This window comes from Chaetura pelagica, unplaced genomic scaffold, assembly GCF_000747805.2.
Source record: "Chaetura pelagica isolate M959 unplaced genomic scaffold, ChaPel_1.0 scaffold341, whole genome shotgun sequence".
NCBI lineage: Eukaryota > Metazoa > Chordata > Aves > Apodiformes > Apodidae > Chaetura > Chaetura pelagica.
Window position 1 is genome coordinate 627,242 of NW_009952151.1, and position 11,390 is coordinate 638,631.

An 11,390-nucleotide genomic window follows, 5' to 3' on the forward strand; every position below is an offset into this window, starting at 1 on the left:
GGCAGCCGCGGGACGTCCCCGGGACGCCTACACGTGGGCGCTCTTCGCGTGGGTGGGGGAGCTGGATCCCGAGGCGTAGTAGAAACGGTTCTCACCGAACGTCTGGGCATCTCCTGAGCAGCAGACGATGACGCAGCCGCCAAAGAGGCAGAGGGCAGAGCCGATCCAGCCCGTGTAGAGGGAGTAGCCAAAGCTCATGATGGTGGTCTCGCGGTGGGCGCAGACGGGAAACCAGATGGTGGCAACCACACCGCACATGGCTGGGGAGAGACGGAAAGGAAAGGTGACTCCAGCCTGTGACCCCCCCACACAGGACACGAAGGCTCTGCAGGACAGAGGGGAAACCCATCCTTCCTCCCTTGCAGTCCTGCAGTGGGAGCCAGGAGCATCAGGGCTTAGTCCAAGAGATCTCCAAGCAGGACGCAGTGTGAGGGCTTCGTGGGGAGAAAAGATCAAGAGAAAACAGCCATCCCTTTCAGACACCAGCAAACAAGAAGGAAAAACGACTGCTGCTTGACACAATCTGACAGATTAGCTACTAGGGAAACACATTTGCTACCTAGAAATATCTTTAAAGGGAAAGAATGAAAGTCATCCCTGAAACTGATGCTCTGAAGAGCTGCAGAATTAGGAATAGATTAGATATGAAGCAAGACCACAAAAGCTGAATGTATCAGTGAGACAGTGAACTCGGTAGCCTGGAGTCAAATGATGCAAATCACTATTTCTGCATGAACTTGCGCTACGTCCTCAGCCCACGTCAACCTGCATCACTGCAGCTGCTTTGACTGGTCACAGAAACATTAGTGAAATATCCCAGCACTTAGCAAGACAGAGCAGGATTTGTAAAATACAAGAAGAAAATGGGCAGGGGCAAAATAAGCAGCAGTACAGCATTGTCGAGGACTTTTTTCTGGAGAAGGGAGTGTCCCACAACTCTGGAAAGCACGTTCCACTTCCCTATTGAAAATGTCTCTATATCAGGCGATGGGGACAAACCCAGCAAGACTCCTCAGAAACGTATTGAACTGAATAGAAAAGGGGCCTCATCTGCCAGGAAAACAGTATTTCACCTAGAGTCAAAAAATGACTGAGGACTTCCAATTTTGCCTGCAATTCCATAGCTTTTTTGCCACGAAAAGCAGGAAGGCCACTGTGGTGATGCTGCAGGGACTGCTAGGCAGGTGACATGAGAAGCAGATACTCTCAGGACAGTAAAATGGGTGAAAATGCAGCACTTTGCAGGCAGCCAGGCTGGAGACCACAGGGTTTCAGTTTGTATCACACACAGGGTTTGCTTCGAGCAGGGAGAAACACGTGTCCTGCCTTCTCCTTATGCTGCACAAGGTCACACTTTCTGCCCTCTCTAAGGGTCCTACCTCCATCCTGCAAAGTCCCCACATATACCCAGGGCAACAGGAGCTGATGGTGTTAATCATCTCACAGGAGCAGATCCTAAAACAATACTCCTTTATGGGCTGTACATCTGAGAAGAATTAATCTGTCAATATTTACTTGCCTCCAGGACAAGCTGTGCAGGACTCCATCCTTGTGGCTATCAGAGAATCAGAGCAAAACAATAATAGGACCATGGCAGCATTACAGGTTTCCACTGACCATGTTAAAAGGTATCTGGAGGCAGTGTCAAAAAGTTAAGGTTGCAGAAGGAAAAAAAAAAAAGGAGGGAGGGGGGATGAGATTAAAACTAAAATTGTTTAGTTAAAGTGGAGAACAAACCATAGCTCCTGGCTGGTACAGCAGAAAACCCATCCCCAATAGCTGCAGTTATTGTGAGAGAAAATATTTTCTTATGGAAAAGAGAAGAACATTTGAAGGATGCTAATAAAGCCAGTAATAATTTTGGGCCTCCTCAAAGCAAGGACCCTGCGGCTTTGGAAGGAATTTTTGGAGGAGGCAGGGAGGGGAGAACAGCATTTCTCCTGCATGTGGATCAGTCCTGCAAACAGCTCGTGGGCCTCTAATTCTTTACAACAAAAATGTATCAGCTGGGAATACACAAAGCATTCTAACGGGCTCCAGAATAAAACGTTCTTTGTCCAAAAAGACACAATAATCTTTTATTTTTGTGTCAGCAGTAAATATATATATATATGTCCATAGACTGTAAGAGCCTTATCTATACAGACCCTCCCCCACAACACAGGCCAGAAGAAAACACTTGCAGTGGGGTGAGAAGAGCTCTCAGGGACGCTAACACAATGGCATCTCTTGTGCATGTGGCTCAACTACATGTGAAACCACCTTATTTTAATGCTGACAATACCAGAAAGCTGTGAAACACAAGCCAAGGACTTTGCATGGGTTAGTTTGACCTCTGTCTTCGGAGGCTACCAGCTGCTGTCAGCCACCAGTGAGCCCATTGCTCAGCAAGAGAAACACCCTGGAACAGGACTGGGTCTCATCACCCTGCATAGATTAGCCTGGGCTGTAAATCCTCCCAGAAGATGCAAAAAGGACAGTCTGCAATTGCAATATTTCTTGGTGAACTCAAATTTTGCTCTGGTTATCATAAAGAAACGCTGGGGGGGGGGAAAGTTGATTTGCCAAGAAACCCAAAGGGATTGTAAAAGCCATTTTCAGGCAAGTTTCATGTTCTAAAATAGCTGCCAATGTGGAAAAGGTGTCTGAATAGAAATTATCACCCCTCTCTTTGGTGCCAATGCTAAGAGACTCTGCCTCTCTAAAAAGAATGTCTTGCTATCATAGAGATACTGCAATATAGTCAAGCAGAAAATTAAAAGAAAGCCTGCAAATAGAGGGAATATTTCCTATTAGACCTTAGGTGGAAAAACAGGCATGGTTTGGGGGACACACATGCTGGAAAACTTGCCTGCCTTCTGCAGCTCGAGCAGGCAGCTCTGCAAAAGCCATCTCAGGAATACTGTCCTTGCTTCATCAGATCACTGTAAAGCTATAGGGACATAACCCAGGCTCCCAGCATTTCTAAGTCCTTTCTGACTATGGATTTGCAGTGGCTCAATCCACTGAGCTGAAACTCATTATTCTGCATTAATGACATTATTTAGTTAGATGGAAGCGTGTGCAGACAAGAGGCACAGAAGGTGCTTGGGGAGGTGGGGGAGACAGAGCAGGATCACTCCAACTGAAGGGACAGTGAGTCCCTGCCAAATTCCTTAACAGTAAGTTAAAGACTTTCTACAGGAAAAAGAATACTTCTCTTTCACAGCTAAATTTAATTAATCTGAGTTGCTGACTCAAAGTCACACAGATTTCTCTTTCAAAGCATTTGCTTGAAATAACTGTTATCCATTAATACTTTTTTCCTGTGTTCAAGGCAATCTTTTTAACTTAATATCTATTGTTGTACAAGTAAATCTTATGCAGTGTCCAGAAAAACTTATTAATATTCTTTATTAAGTATGCAATAGTTAACATGATCCCTTTGCAGTAGTAATTCCCAATAACTAAGGTATTTTTCATGTGTTTTCCAGTGTCTCAGGTCCCCCAACTCCATTAGGAAAACGCCTGCTTGGTTACCAGCATGGGGTCGTTTGAATTAGTATCAACAATACAGGATGGGCCAGGGTTTTTCCATCAACACCAGAACATGAGATGTTTTCATACTGGCTCAGAGCAAACCTCTGCTGACGGTTGTTTTCAGCAATAAATCAGTTCTCTGGGACAGGCGGGATGGAGCAAAGACATAAATACATCAGCAGGCAGGATAGGTGGGTGTGCACACAGGTTGCCTGCTATTATCAGTGGACAGAAAAATCAATGGAATATCTGAGCCCATTGTTTTCCTGGCAAGTTTTCAACTTTTGGGGCTTGTTTGGTTTGTTTTTTTTTGTTGTTTGGGTTTCTTTTCCCCCACACTGTTTCAACCCTGTTTTCCTTTTTAATAAATGTCAGTGACAAAGCACTGTCCCTTCCCTGAGCAACAAGTGAAGTTTGCCATGGGGCCAGCTCCCCCGATCACATCTCAACTCTCCATTACTGCTGTGTTAGTGAGTGTTTTGAGGCTTGTTTTCTTTTAATCAGAGCTCTGGGAGTTGGTTTCCACTTGGAGGAAAAGGCTGGAGCCTGTACAGTTGGGGAAAACCACAAATGAGAGTTTGGTGGCCAGAGGGTAAAAAAAGAACAGTCTAGGGCATATTACTTCTAGAATATCATGAATTTTAAGTCAGTATTATGAATTTTGAGGTCAGATTCATGCCCATTAATGTTCTGGAATAGCAACACCTCATTTGAACATAACAGATCATTAATCAGCTTAAATATTTTCACAGTCCCAAGCTCTGTGTGTCATTCTCCATCCAAAGGGACTGTGTCTTGCTTATCAGCCTGGAAAAATCTGGGGTTTGTAACAATGAATGCGGGTTATTTTGGTTTTTGGTTTTGATTTTGGTTTTGTCTGGGTTTTTTCAAACAAAAATTTAAGAGCAAAAGGAGCTTACTTATTTTTCATTTGCAACCTGACTAAAAGAGCATTATTGTAATTGTGACTAAAACATTGTGACCAGGCTGCTGCTCCCAGCCCAGATCATTCTGGACATCAGCGACATGAGCAAACCACTTCACCTGCAGATGCTTCCAAACTCACTAGGGTAAAATTCAGTAAGAAATCCAAATCTGACCCAAAGAGCATCTGTCTGTCTCTGTAAATACACGTTTCCTTTCCTCACAGGGTTCAATCAATAGGAAATACACGTTCTGAGGCAGAGAGGAGCCTGGCTTATGGAGAACCACAACCCCTCTCCTCCATCCTCTTACATCTATCCCCCTCCCTGGTGTCACACCACAGCAAGACCAGGATGGAGAAGGATGCTCCACACCCCAAGCCCCTGGTGCAATGCTTCAAGAGATGGGATGCCATTAGTTCTATGCACAGCTCTGTCACTGCAATTTGCTTGTTCTGTTTGTGCTGGCCCTGCAATCCTGCTGCCTGTCAGCAAAGCAGATTGAAGGGCAATATTCTGGCCTCCAGGGCTGCAGCCATGCAAATGGGGCCGATCTACAGCAGAGTTCTCCTCAAATGGAACCAAAATCTCATGTTTATTTGTGATGAAGTGCAGCTTTGCTGAGCCTCCCCCACCCCGGGCAGAGCAGACACCTCCAGCACCAACAGTTCATTCACAGGCAGAAAAAAATCCTATTCTTTCTCTCGCTTTGCCAAGCCCAGAGATGTGATTGAAGGATTTGGGACAGTGATGAAGGCCACATTCCAACAGCTCTCTAACGTGGCTGTTCATGACATCCTAAACAGGCCCTATAAAGCTGATTTTAGGATTTCCATCTGTGGCAACACACCCTTAAACCCCACAGGCACTGAAAGGGCCCCTGGGTCTCAGTCCCTGAGATTTCAGACGTACTGACTTGCACTGGCTGCTCCTCAGCAAGGCACCAGAGGAGGAACTACTTGCAAGGAAGGAGCATCCAGAGGACAGCCCCTCTATCCAGTGCCCACTTGAAAAAAAATATAAGGAGGAGAAGAAGAAAGAAGACGGGCATGATGTCAGTGCTGGCTGCCAGCGACCAGCAGAGCCACACAAAGAGGCCACTTTCCCTCACCCCTCCTCCTCTGCTGCGCAGACGGGTGACAACAAGGCACCGCCGCCTGTTGCTGAGATGACGAGGCTTCAAGAACATGCAGGTGTTGCGCTGGGGACAATGAGCTCCACAGTCAGAGCTGCTCAAAACAATCTCTTCCACAGGCCCTGAGGACGGGAAGAAATTCCCAGGCGAGCTTGGAGGCCAAAGGCAAGGCTGGCCAGAGGGGGTTGGGAGGCACAGGGGACATGCCAGCCCTCTTCCCAGGTCCATGCCACCTCCTTGCTGCCTTCCCTACTGTCCCCATGGGACCAGCACCCCCTCAGCCACTGGCTTCCCTTCCCACACACCTCAGCTTACACTGATCCAGCTACATCTGTGATGCCCAGGGAAAATTCAGAGGCTGCCCTTTCCCTGTAAGCAGCTTGGAAGTTCAGACTCTTTTCCAAAACCAGCGTCTCTTCCACAGTGACCCAGCAAAACCAGTGCCTGCAGGCAGCTGCCCGTGTGCAGCTGCTGTGGCTCTGCCACAGACACAGGCAGTGGCCCAAGGACTCCACAAGACAAGGCACAGCAGGGTTTCCCTCCTCTCCTCACCCCACTTCCCTCCCCGTCATCTTTGTCCTCCAACTCCTGCTCCTGCCTTTTGTTCACCCCGCAGACCGCGGTGATGCTGGAGACCTTCAGGGTCAGCCCAGCCTGGACAACCACCCATTAGGTGGCCATGGCCAGCCAGCCTGCCGTCACACCATCCTGCATCGGGACAAGACCTCCATCTCTCCACGCACGGTGAGCACCTTACCCAGGAGGATGATGAGGATCCCTCCCAGCTGGGACCGCCGGTATTTGGCAGCTCCAGGCTCGTGACCCATCCGGATGCAGGGCAAGACCGTTATCAGCAAGAAGATAGCAGGGAGACCCAGGACGGAGGCGGCGATCATCAGAGCTCGACATGCCTGAACGTATCCTGTAGGCAAGGCAAGAGGGGTTTGGTTATTGGACAGAAGAGAAGGAGACCTTTGGACAAAGGCTCCTGTTTGACCAGCTCACATCCCTTGCATGGAGTAGGGGAGACAGGTTCAGTCCTTCGCGCAGACACTGGAGGCAGTGGGACTCTGTGAGTGAACACGGGATCTGCAAGCTCGAAATTTTCCAGTGGACAAGCAGCACTGCCTGGAAAGCAAAAGCTCTTCCCAGCAGGACACTGAGAAATCACGGAGCTGGGAAATACAGGAAGGGAAAGTAGGAGGAACAGTTAGGAAGGAGTTTCCCCATATCTTTTCACAGAGAGAATTTTGATTAAATAACAAGAATTTAAAGTCTTAAAGAGCAGGTTGGTGTGAGCAGAGGAGATCCAGTCATCCAGAGGACAGCTGAGTAGTTGAAGACCCACTACTGAAACACACAGGTCCATGAGATACTACCACCAGCTGTCCTGAGGAGCTGAAGACTGTTGACCCAGGAGGAGGAGGGTGCTCAGCAATCCCACCACGTCCCAGTGCCTCTCTCTGGGAGTCCAGCCTGGTGGTGGGGTTTCAGAAGAGACCTGTGGCTCAAGCTGAAACAGTTCTTCCTTAGGGAGAAGAAATTACTGCACTTTGCAGAGCTGCTTGAGTTGTCACAACCAAAGGCCACATCATTCCTTTGGGTCCCTACAGACATCACGGGACACCCCAGCATGTCAGCAGTTCCTACCCCTCTCCTGCCTGCTCCTGTGCAGCAGCAGCCCAACACAAGGCAGTGAGGAACAACAGGGGTAGGACCTGTGCTGGGCAGGGTTGGGATTCCTACCACTCTGTGAGGGTCTATGTATTAAAATGTTTTTTAAACAATTAATATTTCTCTATGGTTTATGTATATACAATTTTTAATATATTTTCACAGATAAAACTTTTATATACTATACTAAATTCATATATACTATTTTTAAAAACCCAGGTCATTACTTGCGTGCAAAAGTAAAGGAAGAAGTGTAAGATTTGCTGCAGTGCCTGGTGAGCCTCCACCAGCTCTTGGGACAGTCCAAGTGAATGTGCCAGCTCCCTTTCCCCCTCCTTATTAACAAAATGAAGCTGCCACAAGCAAACACACTTTCATGATGTCTCTAACAGTATTAGCAAACAGAGGCCTCAAGCAAGTCTTGCTGACATACAAGTAAGACACCAGGCATGAGGATTTTACTGTTCCTGACAGTGCAGACTCTGTGTATATTGAATATTTGCTTGATTTTTTCAAGAGGAAACCTAACAAAAGAAAACCAAACCAAACCAAAAAAAGTTATGTGAAGAGTTCAGGGCAAAAACTGAAACCCTGAACAAAGGAGCTGGCAGTGCCCAGTGTGGTGTCTGTACAACCACTCCCAATTAAATGAGAATAAAAACACGTTTGTTTTAAAGACTTAACTCAGGCAATGAAAGACTCCAAATATCTTTCAGCTATTGTGCACACCAGGATAAATTTCCCTCTCATGGAAAGCTGTGGGTATCAAATGGGTTACAAGCAGAAGCATCTTGTTTTGTGATTTGTTTCTGCTGGAGAGCAGCATTGCTTTCTGCTTCTGAAAGACCTATTTGCCTATTTATTTAATTTATTCAATAAAGTTTCCTCAGGGTGAGCCTTTTCTCTGTCTTCTGTGCTGGATTACGTTGGACAAAAGTAGCAATAGGGAAGGTGAACCTACTAAAGTAAAAATATATACACAGAAAAAGGGAGAACAGGAGCTAGTCTGAGAGATTCAATATTGGCAAGCACTGTGTGGTCCAGACTAGCTCTGTAACAGAGAGAAATCCGGGAACAATTATTCTAACCTCTTGTGCAATTACTTACATAACAATTTAAATAAGTAAAGAAACAGGGAAGAAGGAATGGTTATTTCTAACCTGTAAGCTTTGGAAGAGACATCTCTGACATCCTAGAGGAGGTGCAATCTACACCACAGCAGAACGAAGCAGCTCTACAGGGTTAACAGTGATCAAAACAGATCAGATTGTGAACTAAACTTACAGGGACAAGACCACACAAGACTTGGGATAGGTTTAATAAGGTTGAAAGATGTATTAATGCTGAGGAAATATCTTGCTTCATTTTTCCTTTGCAGTAAACTAACTGAAAAATACTATATAATTAGAAAATATGGAGACAAGTTAAATGGAGTTAGATCTGTTTGCCCTGTAAGAGTTCTGCCTTGCCCTAGAGGATGTGGGAAGCACAAGACCATCCAGGCTAACAATGATCTTCAAAAAGATTAGAAGCCATGGCAGCATTAATAATGGATGCTGAAAGATTCATCATACTCAAGATAATTTTAAGGAATAGAAACTTAACTTTTGTAATAGATCATCATAATCTCAAAGCAAAACTCAAAATACTCTCTTAGACCTCAAAGTACTCAAATTTACTCAAAGTTATACCTCAAATGCTTCATATGCTTTGCAGTGCAATCTAGATAAAAGACATGAAACAAACCGCAAGTGTTTACAAAGAGCAATGATTAAACATTAACTGGACTTTAATAGCCACAGATAACACATGATACCTGGGTTACATTAAAAGCTTATAATTATAAAAACTACTATTCACATTCCTTAGCACATTTAATGGACCATCTCCTGTGCTGATGAAGTTGAAGGAGCTCTGCTGTCAGTTCATCCTGCAGCAGGACCTGCCCTGCTCAGAGCAAGGCTGGGTTCCTCACCTCTGGGTGGGAAGGGGAAGGATGGGGCACACATACCTGGCAGTATGAGGATGTCCACGAGGGGCTTGCAGTGGTAGAGCCCCGTGGCCATGACACAGTCTGCCCACAGCCCCTTGGATCCCAGCTCATCCATTTTCCTGCAGGTGGTAATGGTGTAGCCGCAAGTTACCACCCAGTCGTTGGTGGACGTTGCCACAATCACCCCGATCCACCCTACAAAACTGCAGACAACTCCAGCCAGGTGCAGGCAGGTGGCCACCATGTCGATCCCTTGGTGGGGCGAGCTGGACACAGGGGTTCAGCAAAGCTGGCCAGAGAGCTTCTTGCTGCAGATTCCGGCTGCTGGGACCTACTGCGAGCAGGAGGGACCCGGGTTTGGTAGGACGAGGTCCCTGATCAGGCAGTCACTGCTGCAGGCTCTCTGCTGCCTCTGCCCAGCTCCCTCCCTGGGAGGGGTTAGAGCTGCCTCCAGCCCCATAATGCAGGGGAGGAGCGAGCAGGGAGCCCCAACTTCTGCCAGTTCATCAAGAGAGTCAGAGGGGAAGGAGAGTGTGGAGAGGAGGAGAGAGAGAACTACACCCACCCGTGCTTGAAAAACAGACCAGGCTGCTTTATTCAAATGCAAACAGTCTGACTGTTCAAAATTTAGCATCAAGGGGTGAAATAAAAAGCAGTGGTTTAGAGTCAAAGATAAATTATCACAGTGGTACTTCTTCATGGAAAGACAGGGCAAGAAATGTGGTGGACAGAGCTCCTCGAGAGGTGGAATCGATCATCTCATCAAAACCATCAGCACAGCTGTGATAAAAGGACAAAACCACTCTTGGGTCTTTCCTCATGTTTCCAGTTACTGCAAAACATAAAAGATCATCACTGCATTCTCTGCTTGTGCCTGAGGTTTCAGAAGTATCAACTATCAAGCACGGAGTCTTAAATATGTGTCTAACTGCACCTTCTATCAGTTTTTGAATGCTAAAAGTTAGAATTATCAGCTTTTCACTCAGACCTGTTAGGGATGTACATTTTTATCTACTTGATAGAACAAGGAACAGCCCACTTCAAAATGCCAAAAAGAAAAAAAACCCCAAACTTTAGAGCCTATTCTGCATCAGGAGAAACAGGCAGGGAGGATATTTTTCCTAATCTGATTTTTATTTTCACGAACACAACGATGTGTTATCGGGTGCCAACACATCCCTGATGAAGCTTCATCACTGCGCGTCCTCCAGCGCTGCTGGGTTTGTGCAGGGAAGGCTTGGATCTAGGAGGATAGAACATGCCTGGAGAGACCACTAGTGGAGAGCTGGCCCTGCTACATGGGGAAAGGGAAAAACCGGGCAAGAACCTGACAGAACAACGGGTTTTATTCATTCCCAGAACTGCTGGTGAGAAAGAAATATTGGAAGCTACACTCCAAGATTAAGGGGCTGGGAATGAAATCCATCCTGCTTTTCATCCAACAGTATTTTTTTCCCATTCTTCAGCAAATGAAGTGAAAAACATGAACAAGACCATCCTGAGCATCAACACATGTTCCTTAGACTCTAAACTCAAGGACGTGAGGTCCTTGAACACTGGAGTTGCTACATAAACAGCTGAAAATTATCTCTGAAGTGAAGCTTTTCTAATAAATAGAAATTTGATACCTGTTTTCACATTTGCTTTCTATTGTTGATTACTCTTTGGGGATTTTTTCTACACCTGTTTCATGGGATTTTTGTGAATCCATGCTGCCACTGACTTTCCCAATGTGATTCCAGCTTATTCTTCTACTGCACCCACTTCAGGTGGAGGAAGCTGTTACTTACATCTAACCACCATTTTCATGCTGTCTAGGGTTCAATTCTAGATTGATTTAATGCTTCCCCAGACAATATTCCTGCTTATTCAGGAGGTAAAATTGTCATCCCTGGAGTGAAACCAGTGTTGTTCCACTTCTTGGACCCTGCAGTTGTGTTGGACAGGTCGCAAGTCACCTCCTGAATTTGGAAGGAGATGAGCTGACAAATGAACATGTTATTGCCTCTCCCCTTTGCTGGATCTGTTTGCATTTTTTCAGTCTAGCATTTCTTCTACCTAACTTCACAGCATTCTGTAAATGAGACATCTGATCTGTTTGTATCAACTATAAATGTCCACAGCTTAACATTGCATTTTGATTAAT

The 11,390-nt window shown here is 46.0% G+C and overlaps 1 protein-coding gene across 1 annotated transcript; it reads right to left on the bottom strand.

The window, feature by feature from the left end:
* Nucleotides 1–27: 27 nt before the first annotated feature.
* Nucleotides 28–9,516, bottom strand: CLDN11 (claudin 11). The gene is made up of 3 exons (XM_010006628.1): nucleotides 9,263–9,516; nucleotides 6,335–6,499; nucleotides 28–260 (listed from the first exon to the last, which is right to left on the bottom strand). Exons 1-3 carry the CDS (start codon nucleotides 9,486–9,488, stop codon nucleotides 28–30), a joined length of 624 nt encoding a protein of 207 aa, XP_010004930.1. The 5' UTR covers nucleotides 9,489–9,516.
* Nucleotides 9,517–11,390: the final 1,874 nt, after the last annotated feature.

Coding starts and splice junctions, on each gene's coding strand:
- CLDN11 (XM_010006628.1), bottom strand. CDS start 9,488: ATGGTGGCCACCTGCCTGCACCTGGCTGGAGTTGTCTGCAGTTTTGTA. Junction 6,500..9,262: donor GGACATCCTCATACTGCCAG/GTATGTGTGCCC, acceptor CCTTGCCTACAG/GATACGTTCAGGCATGTCGA. Junction 261..6,334: donor GATCCTCATCATCCTCCTGG/GTAAGGTGCTCA, acceptor GTCTCTCCCCAG/CCATGTGCGGTGTGGTTGCC.